This window comes from Sebastes fasciatus, chromosome 19, assembly GCF_043250625.1.
Source record: "Sebastes fasciatus isolate fSebFas1 chromosome 19, fSebFas1.pri, whole genome shotgun sequence".
Lineage (NCBI taxonomy): Eukaryota > Metazoa > Chordata > Actinopteri > Perciformes > Sebastidae > Sebastes > Sebastes fasciatus.
Genome location: NC_133813.1, coordinates 9,896,752 through 9,914,430, shown reverse-complemented (window position 1 = coordinate 9,914,430; position 17,679 = coordinate 9,896,752). Strand labels below are relative to the sequence as shown.

At 40.7% G+C, this 17,679-nt stretch overlaps 1 protein-coding gene across 6 annotated transcripts in view; it reads right to left on the bottom strand.

The window, feature by feature from the left end:
* Nucleotides 1–17,679, bottom strand: part of cacna1bb (calcium channel, voltage-dependent, N type, alpha 1B subunit, b) — a 160,946-nt gene that overhangs the window by 23,639 nt on the left and 119,628 nt on the right. For all 6 annotated transcript variants that reach the window (XM_074617978.1, XM_074617974.1, XM_074617975.1 and 3 more), the window contains 9 exons: nucleotides 15,274–15,370; nucleotides 13,232–13,392; nucleotides 12,878–13,015; nucleotides 10,925–11,126; nucleotides 10,220–10,384; nucleotides 7,828–7,938; nucleotides 6,085–6,168; nucleotides 2,736–2,852; nucleotides 1,228–1,293 (listed from right to left, as the gene is read on the bottom strand). In XM_074617978.1, the coding sequence (XP_074474079.1) occupies nucleotides 1,228–1,293; nucleotides 2,736–2,852; nucleotides 6,085–6,168; nucleotides 7,828–7,938; nucleotides 10,220–10,384; nucleotides 10,925–11,126; nucleotides 12,878–13,015; nucleotides 13,232–13,392; nucleotides 15,274–15,370 (1,141 nt within the window). The remainder of the gene's footprint in view (nucleotides 1–1,227; nucleotides 1,294–2,735; nucleotides 2,853–6,084; nucleotides 6,169–7,827; nucleotides 7,939–10,219; nucleotides 10,385–10,924; nucleotides 11,127–12,877; nucleotides 13,016–13,231; nucleotides 13,393–15,273; nucleotides 15,371–17,679) is intronic.

The window sequence follows — 17,679 nt, the reverse complement described above, 5'->3', positions numbered from 1 at the left end:
AATTTTTTTTATTGAGACTGTGTCAGAGATGTGTGGATGGATGCAGCTCTATTAGAGGTGTTGTACTGGAGGACACGGTTAACAAAGGTACAGTAGCGTTTATTGCAGGGTTGTTGTGTTGGATTGATATTTTACAGATGTTACTTATATGGTCTTTCTCCTTTATCTGTCTCGAGAGGAGAAATGGTTGTGAAACGGAACTGCTTGGTTAGGTTTGGGAACACATCGTGGTTTGGGTTAAAATAAGTATGTTTGCAGTTACTACAATATATACGTGACGTAGTATGTGAAGTCGTACGTGACGTAGTTACATAGTAACGTAAATACGTACGTAACCAAATACTAACATAGTAACGTACGTAACGTAAAATAACTCTGCAACTTAATATAACTCGACATGATGACTCTTGGTTTCACACGGGACACAAACAGCGGTCTCCAGCAGCAAGTAGACAGAATCACTTCACTGGCTGTGTGTCTCAAATACTCGCTGCCTTGATAACTCAGCTGCACACGGACCACAGAGAGATGTGCCGAGGCTTTTCAGAATCGGGTAGAATCTAATGTTATGTTATCTCTGTTGATCCAGTTAGTTTGCTTGCTTCCGTGGCTGCAGAAGGCTGTGTTTGTTTGCCAATTTGTGTCATATGTGGCAGCGGGGTGCTGCAATGGGCAGTGGACGGGATCACACCGGCCAAAACAAAAACAGACGTTCCGGACCAGAAAGGAAATGTCAGAGGAGAACATACTGGCGGCAGCATTGTTGTTGGAGAAGCCAGTATTTCAATCAAGCATGTTTCCTTAATCTCTGATGACATATTATGGTAATTTTATGATTTATCACAGTAAATATATTACATATTAATCCTTTAAATTCATTACAGATAAACTAACTGATAGTTTAACCACACATAACCACATAAGCAAACTTGTACTGCAACAATCTACAATGTAGTTTTCTTGTTTCTGGACATGTTGTAATGCAATATTGCCAACGTATTAAAGTGATTTTAGATCTTATTCTGATTGATGTGACCACTACTTACAATAATAAAGGTGTAAATTGTCCCACACAGTTCTGAGAAGAGGTTCAACTGCCAAAATAGGTAACAACACCTATGGAGGGTCACCATGGGCGTGTAGGGGTTAACACTCTCTCGGAGGCATCCATCACTCAGTCATTACAGTCTGACTTGCTTTAGTCCAGCTGGTTGTGTCACAACTCACCTGCATTCCAATGATGGCGTAGATGAAGAACAGCATGGCAATGAGGAGGCAGACATACGGCAGGGCCTGAAAACAAACACATAAATGCAGGTTAAAGACACTCAGAGCTCAAAACAGATACAACCTCTCTCTCATACACAAACACACCCTCTTATGATCTCTCCATCTGTCTCTGTACACACACACACTCATAAATCGGATACCTCACAGAGGACTAGCGCCCTTGTAAGATTTTACCGTCTTATTTAAGAACCCGAGCACTCAACCTGACCTGCAGGGTCGATTCTTTTAACCAGCTATTTATATCGCTGAAAGGAGGAGGCGAACATTTGTTGTAATTAAATAGGCACCTTTTAACACTCTGCAGCTACTGTCCATTTTCATTGGGCTTAAAAGCTCTCACCGCTGACATTAAACCTGCTATAAATTCCCTCGGCCGCGGCCCGGCGCGCCGCATTTAACTCAACTTGTCCCAGAGGATTTGGAGAGCAAACCGGCACAGGGTGAAAATCCGAACTAGTGTCTGCTGAGTGCTATTTAGTTTGATTTTAACAACGTACCTTCGCCTGCTTTTGAGCCTTTCTCTTCCACTGCTTGCATTTTTATGTGATGTCTTTTTATTCAACGATGATTCAATCTGATTGATGAACTTAATGCTAATAAGTTGAATAAATCCACATCTGCATTCTTATTAATTTGTGTCTTTTCCAGGGGTGAAAGTACATTGAAGTTCTTGCCGGTACTGCTAGGCTACCCTAACCTTCATAGCTTGATATTGTTCTCCGACCCCCAGCTTCATGCATCCCTGAACAATGTTTGTATGGTGTAAAAAGAAATTAGAAACCCTTGACATCATGTATATAGCAAATTATTTATTTAAATGGTGATAGTGCTGCAGAATAAGTCGTAAATGTTGATAAAACTTTTCAAGTTTAGAGTTGCTGTTCCGACTGTTCACGTGAATTTTACCAGTCGGGAACTTGTATTTCCGATTATTCCGATACCACATGAATGCAGCACAAATGCCCTATCTGGCAATGTTATTGAAAGTGAAACAGCATTGCCACATGTGTCAACAAACCGAGCTGTGATTAGGGACATTTGATACACCACACAGTTGTACCGGCAGGGATACATAACCTACAGTAGTGCACAGATGGGGTTTCCATGGTTGCCACGCATAGCGCCTGGCATTTACTCGCAGGGCGCGGAACATGTTAGCAGATGTGTTTTCTTTTTGGAAATGCGATCGTGAGTGACGGGTTGTACAGTGTGTGGGTTTTGGCAGGCAGCTGCTGTCCCCTCTTAGCGATACTGCGTACCGGCACTGAATCTTTTAATGGTACAAAGTACCGGACCGCACCGGCCTACTTTCACCCCTGGTCTTTCCTGACTGAATTTCTTTCTGTAAAACACTTTTAGTTTTGAAACATGCATGAATCAAGTTTACTTATATGTGTTACACGTATGTCCAGAGGCACGTACAGTTAGTTTGTGGGATCGCTCACCTTGAAGGACTGAACAAAGGTCCACAGCAGGATGCGGATGGTGTAGCCCTGCCGGAGCAGCTTGATGAGACGAGCCGCTCTGAACAGCCTCAGGAAACTCAGGTTGATCATCTTGTCCTGGGAGAGAAAACAGAGACTGAGGTATTATAATGGACCCAGGATAAAAGGATTTAAAGCCATACTATGTAACAAAAAATGACATATACTTCATTCTACAACTAAATTCATAAGCAATAAAACACACCTTTGCTCAAGTATTTACACTTAAAGGAACAAGGGAGTCAATCCCCATAGACCCCAATGTTAAAATGCCCAACTTGTTTACAGCCTGGTACAAAAAAAACGGTTTGGGTCTCTATAGCTGATTTCCCCTTTCATAACAACTATACAGGGGATGACTTTTTATACAACTCACCAGTTCAAATTATATTAAAGCTTAAGGTTATGCATAATTAAGGGCATGGCCACTTTGAGTGACAGGTGGGTGCCGTCACAGCCGCCAGCTGTCTGCTAGGTGTCACCTCAGTCACTGAACTTCTCAGCCTCTGGGCCGTGTTTGTGAGGTTGGTGCCTTTTGGAGATATTTCCTGCACGTATTGGAAAAATAATATGGCTTGCTGTGCGGTTAATTGTATGACGGGCATCCTGCTGGCCAATGTGCGGGCTTTGGATGATTGGCTGCCACTGGAGGACCGCCCTGACATCAGTTTCCAACGGGATATCGGAAACTGTAATGTCTGTGAAACTTGGCTAAATCCTGCAATAAGCACCATTCAACCGTGACTCTTTTAATTACCGATCTGACAGAACAGAGGACTCTAAGGAAAAAGGAGGAGGCGTGTGCTTTATGGTGATTAACATTAAGGCACAAATTGAAGGAGCTGACAGGATTGCTTTTCACTGGAGTTGTAACGTTAACGTTCCCTTGTACAATTTCATGCAACAAATAAAGCTACATCGATTGATTGATTTGAAGTAGTCTGTGCTCCACTGCTTTCAATATGTGAAATTCTAATGTTAGTATTATTTCAGGTTTCAGGTTTCAGGTTCAAAGTTTCAGGTGATCATACACTGATGAAAATATAGTTATGGATATTCTATTCCAGTTCTGACAAATAGATCCCCGAAATCCTACACACTGGTCCTTTAAATTAATCTCGTATCATTATCTGCATCACAAATCGAAGGGGATTGAACAAAGATAATACACATTAATAAGATGGTAAAAACAGATTTTCCATCATTCTTTTTCCTTTAAATGTTTAGTTAAAGTTGAAGGGTTAAATACTTAACATTGCAAAACATGTCAGTCCTAACCAGATTTAGACTATATAGGGTCTAAAATAGTGTGTAAATAAGCACAAAAAACATGCCAGGTTGGTGAGATAATATATTTACAATACAACCCAACCAACCAATTTAAAGTATTTTGTAGAACCAAGTCATTTGTTATTCTACTGCAACTGAAATTGCTCTGGATGATTGTGTCGCTGCTATAACACACACATCTCTACCAGCTTAATAGGTGTTTTTCTGTTACATCACGTCACATTGAGGATTCAGTAGGTAGGCAATTTAAACTAAGACTGTGGGAGAGAAACAACACACACTGACGGGGGAATTGACAATATCAGCGGCCAACAAGAAAAGCCACTTACCGTCTAGAGGTGTCAGATGTGACAGAGGGGGCAGAGTGAGGGCACAGGCGCCAGCAGAGACACAGCAGAAGATGGGAACAGCAAGAGAAGGGAAATAAGCACAGAGAAGGAAAAGCGAAAGAGAAGAAGACTAATGATCACATGAAAAGAAAGTCACACAAAGAAAGAGACCAACTTTGCCACAAAGAAAGCAACAGGTGCTCTGCCTCAGCCCTCCATCTCCACAAATACTGTTGCCCATTTCTGTTTGCTGTAATTCAACAGAGGAAAATAAAACTGTAACAGCAGTATCGCTCCTCCTGTTGCTCCCAAAGATACCTTTGTTTTGTTTGTTTTTTTCATTTTCATTATTGATTTTCATGATTGCATTTTTTTTGGGCTCGCAATTTTCTTGGCTGAGCTTTTGATTGGAGGGCTGAGACTGTGGGAGCATAACAAAGCATGACTTCTACATTCAGGATTTATAAGTTACATTAAAGCTTCAGTAGGTAGAACGTTTTTGGCATCATTGGGCAAAAATTCCACAATAATCTTTCAGCATATTGTAATTCAAGTGTTCTGAGAGAAAACTAGACTTCTGCACCTCCTCATGGCTGTTTTCAGGCTTTAAAAAATCTAGCGTTCCTATTGGCTGTGCTCCGGCTGGTGGGCGGTGCTTGGTATTTCCTCAACTTCATCTCAACATGGCTGCAGGGTCACAACCTTTCTCATTTTACATCTAAACAGTACACTACAAGATGTTTCTGAAAACATTTGGCATTACAGTAACAGAATATTGATTCATATTTGATCAGCGCTGCCTAGTTTGACCATTTGGTCGGAGTTCATGAGTGATTGACAGCTGCTCAGAGACAGCAGACTCGAGCTCAGCTCTGATTGGTTGTTTGCCTCCAGACTGTGAAATCTTTCAGATGCCATTAGGAGCACCGGAGGACACAGAGGCACATGATTTTTTTTCAGATTACCTGTCTCATGCATTACTGTCAGGATAAAGTGACCGTTTTATAAAAATAACTTTTTTTAATCATATTTGCTCCATTTCTACCCACTGCAGCTTTAAAGTGGTTTGTTCAGATTGGTAATGTTTGAAAAATAATAAAAAGACCCATCTTTATTGAACACAATTACATGCAAATTAGTGCTGAAACCATTCGTCAATTACTTGTTTATTCAGTTAGTCAACTGACATTGCAACAATTTTAATAATCCGTCAATTGTGATGTTTTGTTGATTTCCTCTGTTACATCGTTGCAAGTTGAATATCTTTGGGTTTTAAACTGTTGTTCAAAGAAATTGTAAAATTAAATATGTCAGCTTGGGCTCTGACAACTTGTGATGGACTTTTTTTTAAAAACTATTTTCTGACTCATAGATTAATCAATCCATCAATAAATCCAAAAAACTCTGGAGCGACAAACAGATAATAGAAATAACCATTACTTGCAAACCTAATGTAAATGATATTCCCTGCATATTGCGTATGAACTACTTTCCAACTTATACTTTTCCATTATCCCAGTTCTCCTGACTGGACTAAATCTACTTCCTGTATCACAGCATGCTGCGATTCCTCTGTGCAACTGCTACATTAGCAGCTGTGAGCATGCACTGAATCCTGGTAGTCAAGCACAAAGTGACCCGTAAGAGATGTAATGGCACTCAGAGGAGCCCGTGATCGCTGCAGCTCTTACCTTAATCTCTGTGACCAAGATGTCTGTGATGCTTCCCAACACAGTCACAAAGTCAAACACATTCCAGGCTGCTTTCAGGTAGTTCTAAAAGACAAAGACAGTATAGAGAGATTAGACCGAGAGTTCATTCAAACTTTGGTGCAATTCTGGGTGATTATTTTTTGTGCTTTTCATACTTTACCTCTTAGAAAAAGGCATCTCCCCTAAATTAGTTTACTTGCTTAGTTTCGCTCAATCCCTGGATGCCTATGACTATGTTATTTAACCACATAGACACTCAACAATTGAGCCAAGTAAGATTAATATTGATGTTTGACATAACTTCAGACTACACCAAATACATAAGAAAGATCGGTAACACAGGTCTGCAAATTTCATGGTAATTTGGTGATATTTAGCAAGTAACCTATTTCAAATTTCTTTAGAATTTCTGCCAAATTACCCCAATATTTACATCAAACTTTATTGAAAATTACTTTATTATAAACATTATTTAATAATTATATGATAAAATAGAATATAGTCATTAAAATAGGGCCCTTAGGTTTTTTAAGAAATTTCAAATGAGTTATTTGCTAATTATTATCTATTTATCAGCAGACATGGAAATAAAGCATATCAATTAACTTTGTATCCTGGAAATGTATTAAATAAATTACCAGCTATTGGGAAATAGCTGAATATAATTTGTTCATAATAAAGTAATTTTCGATACATTTTGAGGTAAATATTGGGGTAATTTGGCAGTAATTCCAAAGAAATTTCAAACAGGTTACTTGCTAATTATCACTTAATTACCATGAAATTTGCGGACCTGTAGAATGAAGTGTTGCCCATATTTCTATAAATTCTAATGCACAGTTACGGTTTGTATATTTGGTTACATTTACAGACATGTGGATATGCAAAAGTAGCAGGGGAGTACAAAAGATTCCCATAGATTGAAGAAAATACAACAATTACAACACAAATATACCAAAACACACAGATCTCTTTGGGCACACAAATCTGCATATACAACACACACATACACATGCTGACACAATCCCCTGCGTAAGCTAACTGCTGAGCTGCAGCCCGGTGCCCCTCAGACTGGTCAACCATCCAGCCCCCGGGGGGCAGAGGCTGCTGCCAGGCCCCGCAGCTGCAGTCTGAAGAGATGCAGCAGCCGAGTGTTTAGACCAGCAGATGTGAGCCCATCCGTCTGGGCTTAACAGCTAAACAGGTGGAGGCAAGTGGTGTGTGAGAAAAGCTATTTAATAAATGGGCCTTGTAAATGGAACGGAGTCGGAGATGAAATGCCTCGCTGCGGGCCAAACGGCCCCGTGTTGAGAGAAGATATATTCCTTGTGCGCACTCTTCCGTTCATCCCTTCTTTTTCTCACCAGCTCACCCTCCTCAATCCTGTATTTGAGATTTTACACCTTTTATTTTACTGTGTTGTCTGCTGTACCTTTTATGTGCTTTTCCACAATCCCAATCTTTCAAACATCCTTCCAAGTGCGACTACATATTTCTTCATTCGAAACACCCCGTTAGTCTCTCAAAACGAAAAACCACAGATCTATGAATCTGGTTTCAGCATTCACAAGGACAACATTTAATTAACTGAGCACAGTGAGAGCCGCTTGATGCAGAAGTCACCCTCAGAGAGATATACCCTCATGTGTGTAAACAGAAATACAATACAACAGTGAATAATTGTCTAGTGTTTGCAGAGTAGAGCGCAGCATATGGTCTCACCAGCGGACCGAAGGCAATAATCTTGAGGATGCACTCCAGTGTGAAGAGGGCTGTGAAGATGATGTTTAAGTACTTCAGCATGGACTCGTACAGGTCCGGAGCTCCGTAGAACTGAGGACAGAAAACACACACTGAAATATCTGAGAGAAGAACCACAGCAGTGTGTGAAAGCTGCGTCCTTTACCCCCATGTACCTTTCACTTCCATCTTGGGCGGATCAGATAGATTTATGATACTGAAAACCACAAGTGTAAATGCAGACCAATTATATTTAATTGCTCAGACGCACTTCAGCAAGATGTTTAATGGGGTGTTCATGTCAATCCCAGCTGCATACATACATTTTAATATAGCATCAGTAGACACTGTTTGATTGCGGCACTGAAATGATCTGAGCCTGTATGTGTTCAACTGCTTGTCATTGTTGCTTCACCATCATGGAGGGCTATCAGAGTCTGATTGTATAGAAGTCTATGAGAAAATGAGCCTACTTCTCACTTGATTTATTACCTCAGTAAACATTGTAAACATGAGTTTATGGTCTCAATCGCTAGTTTCAAGTCTTCTTCAATACAGAATGATGTTCATGTAGTAAATTATGGTCCCATTTAGAATCAAATAGACCACAGAGCAGGGTGTGCTTTAGGGCGTGGCTACCTTTTGATTGACAGGTCGCTACTACTGCGTTGTTATGTTGTTGTTGTTGGGTGTTGTCCACGTTTTCGTCTTACAATTTTAACCCTTTCACAGTGTGTTTTCTGTTCACCCTCTCGTGTCCCTTCTGGTTGCAAAAAAACAAGATGGCAACGGCCGATATGCCGAACTCGAGGCTTCAAAACGGCAGTCCACAAAGCAATGGGTGACGTCACAGTGACTACGTCCACTTCTTATATACAATCTATGGTCGGCAAGCAAGGAAAAAAACTTGTGCAATCTTTGCTTCTCCATGGTTTGCATTGACTTTAAAGGAAGTCAACCACTTTCCATCTAAGTAAATAATGTTTCTTTTTGGTACTTTGCACTCGTCTGACATCATTTTTTTTCCATGTGAAGTTTATACCTTCATTATTCTTCCTTTAACAAAATGTCTGAATGCCTGAGTGACTGAAATGTTACTCAAATTTGCAGTGTTGGATAGAATATATGACATACTCTCAGCCATTCATTTCCCTTCCCCTGATATTATTAAGTCGTGTTGGGAAAATTACTTAGAAGTCGAATTCGCAGAGAATATTTGGAATTTTTTTCTAGAACACGTCCATACTTCCTCTATTTGCTCTTGACAAGGGCTCATACAGTTTAAAGTACCGTTTTAACCCTCCTCTCTAACAGCTATTTTTGGTGTCTTTACCCAAACAACAGGCTAACACAGTAGCTTTTGCTTCTCAGTAGCTGGACGCCTAATTCTGTTGAAGTGGAAGCAAAGCATTACCACCATCACATATTCAGTGGATTAGAGATCTTATGCAGTTTCTCCACCTGGAAAAGACAAAGTATACTCTTAGAGGCTCAACTGACATGTTCTATAATTTATGGTAGCCATTTTTAACTTTATGCAGACAGACTAAAACTGTGCTCCCTCCCGTAGCACAAGGGTCTAGATTTACAAGGTCTCCCGCTGGGCTGCAAAAGCTGCATGAAAGCCTGGATCATTTGGTTGGATGTTTTTATTTATTTATATTCTGTATTATGTCTGTATTTAACATTATATCTAACTATTATGACCACTTAGCTGGCTATTGGAGACATAAATGTGGCTAACTGTATGTAAATTGTCTCTGTTTGAACCCGATATAAGCGACAAAAGCAACCCCACACATATCTAAAAATCCCACTAGCATATCTGAACCGCCTTTCAAACTGTTTCTTCAAATCATTTTTCAGATTTTACAATTATAATCTAACAAAGAGAGGTAAATTATTGTTAGATTATGTAAATAAAACCACAACCACCGGGCGAACAGAGCTCCTCTCTGGAGCCAGCCTGCATCGCCCAAACTGGCTGTTTCATTCCCTCAGAGATTTTCTCCTCTGAGTAGACAAACAAAGGAATTGCCAAGACACGAGCACTTCTCTCTGATCACAGCGAGCACTGTTTGGCACCACTATCACACCACTGTGATGCCGGTGGTGTTTGATTTTTCACTGTTGACCATGTCTCAAGGCCAGACCTGTGTTGTTGCTATAATTGCATCTCTGCCTTAACAGCTAAATAATTAAATGGTACAGATTTATGGAAACTGCTTCTGAAATCCTCTTTAATATTTCAACAGTGCGCTGCATCATATTGGGAACTGAAGTATCACTGAGCCAAGGCACTACTTTTTTTTCTGGCTGAGAGAGATCTGAGAGGAACTGGAGCTTTGCGTCATTAGCAGGAGGAATCACTGACCTTCATCATCAGCACGACTGTGTTGAGAGCGATTAAAGTCATGATGGCGTATTCGAACGGGGGCGACACCACAAACTTCCACATCTTGTACTGGAAGGACTGCTTGTTCTCTGGCATGTACCTCGTCAGCGGCTTGGCGTTGATGGCGAAGTCAATACAAGCCCTCTGTTTGATGAAAAGACAAAACACACTGTGTATGAATCCTCTCTGATACACCTTCACACCATTCACCATGGAAGAGAGAAGTCCAGGAAAATCAAATTTAAAAAGGACAGCTGGCACGCCACAAGAGGATTTTCTAAGCGTTATGTGATATCAAAAGATGAGACAACAAATTGAGGCTGTCTGATCACTGGCCAATACTTTACAGAGAGAAAAAACAGCGTGATTTTAACAAAGTCTGTGTGAAGTAGAGATGAAGAGAGTGGAGTGGATAAACCCCACTGCTTTCGTTTTTACTGCTTTGTTCTGTTTGAGGGGATTTGTAAGTCATGTTAGATATAATTTGCCTGGAAGTGATGTTTAGAAGTGGATCAGCATGTACTCTGGTTTCTAATGATGAAAACATTTTGTGATGCAAGAGACAAAGATTTTCAGAAACTAATGCTTCTGCAGAAATAATCAGCATTGTGTTCTTGTTGCATGTAAGGGAGAAGGGGGGGGGTCATTGTTCTCATAGTGCATCACTTTCCACCACTCTCACACCTCGTTCTTCTCCAGGCTGCACTCCGACATGGCCTTGTCTCCCTGCTCCTGGAAGGTGATGATGATCAGAGCCACAAATATGTTGACAAAGAAGAAGGGGAACACCACGAAGTAGACCACATAAAAGATGGATGTCTCCATGCGGAAGCCTGGGCTTGGGCCCTGGTCCTCGTAAGTGGCGTCCACGGAGTGTTTCAGGACCCTGGAAAGAAGGAAAAGATGAACTGAGATTCAAACGACCATATAGAACTCACAGCAGGCTGTAAAGCTCTAGGTAATGGCTTGTAAAATATCTGTAGAGACTTAATGAATTAAGGCCCTCACCCCTCTTTACCCTGTAACGCACTAAAATAAAACCTGAAAGTGCAATCAAGCAAGCTTGATAGAATAACAATGGAATCAATGTCTGGAAACATCCAGAGAACCTGTCCCAAAATATCCAATCAACCTGTCTGTAGAGGCTTCTCACAATCCTCAAATAGGATGTCTATAAATGAATGAATGAGTCAAGGCACAGTAGGGAGCCCTGTGCTCCTTCAACAGAGGATATAGCGGTGTAGTTGTAGGCTCACACATTATTACAGGTGTCTCCAGTAAGTTAATGAGGGCTCACGACTCTCCTGCTGTGAAATCAGCGAGTGCTCTCACAGACTTGTTAAGCACCGTCTGCACATTTTCCATAAATTGTTTTATAATCTGTGGCTGTGTGAAAAAGATTTTGTAACTTTTATTTTGAAGTGCTCTACAAATAAAGATGATGATGATGATGAGAAACAAGTGACTTTCACGTGACAAAGCCCTCTGGGGGCCGTAGTAGTTCACTAAAGGAAGAAGTAAGGTGATGTTGTTATCAGTGGGCAACCTCAGGGTTCTCAAAAGTGAAGCCAACACGTGAGTGCTCATTTATGGGCCATTCCTGTAGCACTCTATTTAGGGCATGGCCGCTATGAGTGACAGATGGGTGTCGTCTCAGGACGCTAGCCACAAGCTGTCTGCTCTGCAGGTTCACCCGGGCCCGCCTCAGCTCCACCGATGAGCCATCTCTGCCCATTTTTCAATTAGTCAGGAGTCACTGCCAAGATGATTTATAGAGATTTAAAGAGTACGGTCTAGACCTGCTCTATATAAAAAGTGGTTTGAGACAACTTCTGTTAAGCTTTTTGTTAGTTGACTAATGAACATGTTACCTTTCATTACAATGCTCGACTCTAATTAGATATAAAGAATAAGAAAAGAGTAACTTATGGAGTATGATAGGTACAATTTCTTAGGTATCCCAAATCCTAAGAAATGGTAAACACTTTATATTAAAATGTTAAATTAAAATTTGATGGATCATGGTGTTACTGTCACTTCTTGTTTGTGTGTGATTTTAGACGATCCTGACAAGCTTAGTCAGTTTAACAATTTACTTTTCATCGTCAGGTAAGCACAATGAATGAAATAAGCCGGCAGCCATCAACAGTCCTTGACAGAGACGATGATAACAATGATGATGATGATGATGATAAATGTGCCCGTGGTACTTTAGATCAGGCACAGAATGGCAGACTGAAGACATCAATGCGATGAGCCTTGATTGCATCTTTAGAGAACGCACAGTAATTAAGCCTGGGAGAAATCAGTTGGGTTTAATCTGCGCCGTACTATCGGCCTCCAGGTGTGCTGAGTGCAGTTCACGGAAAGTCACTGAAGGAAATACTAACATGACAAGGAATAAATAATTCAATACTTTAACTACTCAAGCATTAATATTTAACACAACTTAAGTTATGTATTGTGGACATCTTTACTTTTTAAACCAATTCATTCCCTTTATCTATGAATCTATATATCTCTATATATCTACCATATTGAGCCTTGTAAACCACTGTGTATATAGCTGACTTAAAGTGCCATTTTATGTATGAGGTGCTACACATATGAAGTGATATGGCGGTTGCTCTGACTTACTGTGGCCAGCCCTCCCCCGTGGACACAGTGAAGAGCGTCAGGAAGGCCCAGAGAACGTTATCGTAGTGGAACTCGTACTTCTTCCACTCTCTGGGCTGTGCTGCCACGTCATGCCTGTCGTAGTCCAGAAACTGACCCCTGAGAGAGAAGAATCAGGTGTAAGGAGATGTAATCAAAAGAGGAGAAAGAGACAAAACTAGATCTCCAAAAAAAGAAGAGACTGAGAATTTCAGTATAAAAGCATGTGTTATCAAATGGCAACCACCCTGGCTGAATGTAGAGGAGTCATATAAATAAAAGGGGTTACCTAATGTATGATTTAAGATATTCTAAAGAGGACATTCAGGCATGTACCTGCAGTCTTTCTCCAGACCCTTGGACTCGTCGGTGCAGTAGAAGAATTTGCCCTTGAAGAGCTGCACAGCGATAACAGCGAAGATGAACATGAAGAGCATGTAGACGATGAGGATGTTAAGAACGTTCTTCAGAGAGTTCACGACACAGTCGAACACCGCCTGGAAAACACACACACACACACACACAGATCAATGAGTGTAAGGTACCGCATAGATGTACATTCTCTCAATTCTCAGGGGATTAACCATAAACTGGTTCATTATTTTCTGTTATTATTCAAAGAGAAATTGTAAATCGTTATTTATTTTGAATTAGACATGTCACTCACATCATTCGAAACTCAAATTTCAAATTTCCTGAAATTCTGATCCATGGAGGTTTTCTATTTGTAAAACTTCCCTCGAGCCAAGAAACGTAAACGTGTGTGATGTCGTCACAATGTAAAGTCTATGGGCCGAGCGAGAACTTGTGGGCGGGGCCAGCGGGAGAAACACAGTTGCTCATATTCAGTGGGCCTCAAACCCCGGAAGTAAACCCAGAAGGTAGAAACTTTTACCCTATAAGTGCAGCATGCTTAGTCAGTCACTCACTTTTCATCCAAATTCAGCCCAGATGTTGAGATGTCCAGCAAACAACTGCTTACCGAGTACATGAACACACCTTTGCATGCAGTCTGTCTCCGTGTCTCCCTGCCTGTCACTCACTCTCCAGCTATTTCCTTCTGTCAGCTTGTGCTGTGGTCTCTGTGAGATGGAGTGCTCTGTCTATCTATCCTGACATGTATGCAATCTAACCAATGAATATGCTGCTGCATGAATGATGATTGCCATCTAGGCTTTTGTCTCCAGAGAGAGCATATATTTCTCCCCTCCTCTACCAGCCTGTCAGTCAAACCGCTCTGGCCAAGTATCCAAGAAGAGTTTTTGGATGAGTGTCTGTCTGCCAGCTCTGATCTGCCTCAATCATCTCACTTCTATTACTCTACTAATCAGATCTTTCATCTTTTGTCAGGTCCATTACTTTTGGATGATCGGCTGCCTTCACGCACCAAAGGGAAGCTGTTGTTTCTGCATCAGAAGAAACAGTTGAGGGTCTTGCCTTGATGAGGGTCACAATACATTAAAGCAGCAGTAGGAAGAATGTTTTTGGCATCATTGGGCAAAAATTCCATAATAACCTTTCAGCATATTGTAAGAAAACTAGACTTCTGCACTTCCTCATGGCTCTGTTTTCAGGCTTTAAAAAATCTAGCCAGTGACGGGAGACTTTGGCCAATCACAGGTCATTTCAGAGAGAGAGCGTTCCTATTGGCTGTTCATTCAACGGAGGCAGCTGTCAATCACTCCTGAACACCGATCAAACGGTCAAACCAGGCAGCGCTGATCAAATATGAATCTATATTCTGTTACTGTAATGCCTATTTCTCATGTTAAATGTTTTCAGAAACATCTTGTAGTATACTGTTTTGCTGTAAAATGAGAATGTTTGCCCCGGCTGGTGGGCGGGGCTTGGTATTTCCTCAACTTATATCAATATGGTCATAAACTTTCTCATTTCACAGCTAAACAGAGCCACCTTCCAGTCCAAACCTACAAGGTGTGGAGTTTTTGATGCTCAAAACACAGTTTCTGAGTGATTTTATTTACCTGTTGTATCTGTTTCTTTTGAGGAGTTCATGCACTGTGAAAATGCAGGCTATCAATAAGCCTCCTTGCACAGAACTACTTCAATAAAGGAAGCAATTTTCAGTCACTTACTTCCAATTTGTGTGACTTTAAATTCTCCCGTCTCTCCACTACACAGAACACCCCAAAGGTCAAACCGGTCCAACCTTTCATTAGAGAGCTGGAGATACAAGATTTATATATATAATTTAAAACACCACTGTTTCAAATCCGATATATCCATTCCTCCTCGGCGTACTATAAATGCATGTGACTCATGATAGTGTGTGACTGACACCGGATATGGCCCCAGCTGGCTGCTCTTTTTCTTCTTCTCATAATGCACTGGGTGGGTGACAGATAGGATAACTCTACCTTCAGCTTGGGTAGTCGTTTAATGGTCTTGAGTGGCCGCAGGACTCGGAGGACCCTCAGGGACTTGATGGTGTTGATGTCCTTGCCTTTCGTCCCTCTGTGCAGATTGAGAGTACAGTTAGTCTGGGTGATTTGGTGTCACCGACAAGCACGTAAAGCCTTTCATCCTGTCCTCCAGTAACAAGGGCAGATTGTAGTACGGCCGGTAAACGGTGTACAAATACCCTTCTGTTAGTAGACTGCATGCATGTGGTTTACTGTTATTCTACAGAAGCATGCAACAGTAGAGGAAGACTAATTTGTTCAGAGTAACCACAGTATATTTACTCAAGTACTGTAAGTACAAATTTCAAATGTTGCTCCTCCACTTGTTTATTTCTTCTTTCTTTCTTTCTTTGTTTCTGTTTGTCAATTTAGTCCCTTTCTTCCTTTTCTCATTCTCTTTTGTACATTGTTTTATTACTTCTTTTTATACTCATTTCTTTAGGTCTATTTCTTTCTTCTGTCCTTCCATCCCTCTTTCCTTTTCTGTCTCTTTCTTTCCATCGTTTCTTTTAACCCTTCTAAACTCCACTTTTCTTCAACATGTGGAACATTTTACTGCACATACTTGGTTACTTTATATTGCACTTTTTATTTACCACTGTGGTATTGCTTCTTTTAGTAAAGTAGCACATTTGAGCACTTTTTTCCACAACTGCCATTGTTAATGTGTAACCTCAGCACCTCAAGATATCACAGATTAAAGTCATACAAAGCCAACATGCCGTTTCTGTAGAATAACATCACATTGATCTTTAGAGTAAATGCACAAAGAATCAGCCCCCTGGTTGAGGAAGCAGCTTCTTTGCAGGAACCACTGCTGTCAGTCATTGCGGACGCTGCAGGTTGCGTTCACTGGTAACAGAGTGGGAGGTGGGTGAGGGGGTTTAAAAACTAGCTGTTATGCTAATGACATACAGCTGAGCCATCATTCACTCGGAGACTGACATTGGCCAAGGACAGTGGGAGAGGGATTTTTTAATTAATCTGTCACACGTACACACAATGTGGCTGTCGCTCTCGATAAAAAATGTTTCTCGATTGTTTCTTCATCACTCAAAAAAAAAATCTGAGAAGTACAAATTGAGAGTGTGTATATATATCTGTGTGTGTGTGCATAGCAATAATGTAATTTCATGTGTGAAGGATGTGGAGAAGGACATAAGCATACTAGGAAAAAAAAAGAGGCCCTGTTGCTTCTTATACCTGTTCAGCATGAAATTACCAACCAACCAATCTTTTCATCCCCAGGGGATAAGAACAACTCCTACGGTGAAAAGAATGCTATTCATTCAAGCTATAAATTGTAAATCATAACAATATATTGTGTTTTAAAGGTCTCTGGAGGGTTGGGTCTTTTGTTGTCACCTTTCTAAAACTAAAAAACACGAGCAAAAGTGTAAGGAAGGTCTAAAAATGTGTCTCCTTTAACGTACGCAATAAACGTTAACATTTCCGGCTAACTACCTACAGTAGTTACCTATGTCCAAAGGAAAGAGACATGCCATTAAGCTACCTGATACTGTATTATGTGGAGTTACATCGGCTCATCAGCTGGAGAGGATGCTACAATAACTTTTAGCCTGGTATCTACATGCAGCTTTAGCCTCAGTCTTGTAGCATGATATCATGTATTTGGCCATCATGACCCTTTCACAGGGCTTTTAAAACCATCAGCTGGAAACATTAAAAGTCTGGTGAAGATAGAGTTTTCAACCAACAGCTGATCAAATCTGAGCGACAGTCGTCATCACAGCTGACAAAATCCACGTTAGTCTGGTAAAATTACTGCAAATTTCGAGTGGTGAATCTTCTTCTGTCATCACTGTAAACGGCATTATGTGCTGTGCTAGAATGAAAAGCTTGACAGGACATACTAAGGGGGACAGGGCATAGCAAATAGTTTGCAAAGCAGTCTACATACAATTCAACAAATATTGAGAATAAAGCGTCTAATTACCGCTGAATGTTAGGTTACCAAATTGATCTTTTGAGTAAGACTTTTGCAGTGCTTTCCAGAAAATACCCCGGAAATATGAACGCCACCCGGCTGTGCTGTTCTACTTTCTATTTAACCACTTCTGGTCATTTCCTGTTTCTTTCGTGAACACTCAAATAAATCACTCAGAGTTATGGAACATCATTTCCTTGATAAAAGCCAAATGAGAAAGTCCTTTCCAGGAAAATAAGATATCAGCTCCTTTCCAGGAAATAATGCGGAGACTAAGGTACTTGTAAAATAAGGTATTATCGTACATCAGTTGGCTTTTAAAACCTTCCTCTCCAATCTTTTCCTCTCTTTGTCTCCTTTGCTTTAAGTTTTGTCATACACACAGAGACACTCACACACAGGCCCGGATTAGT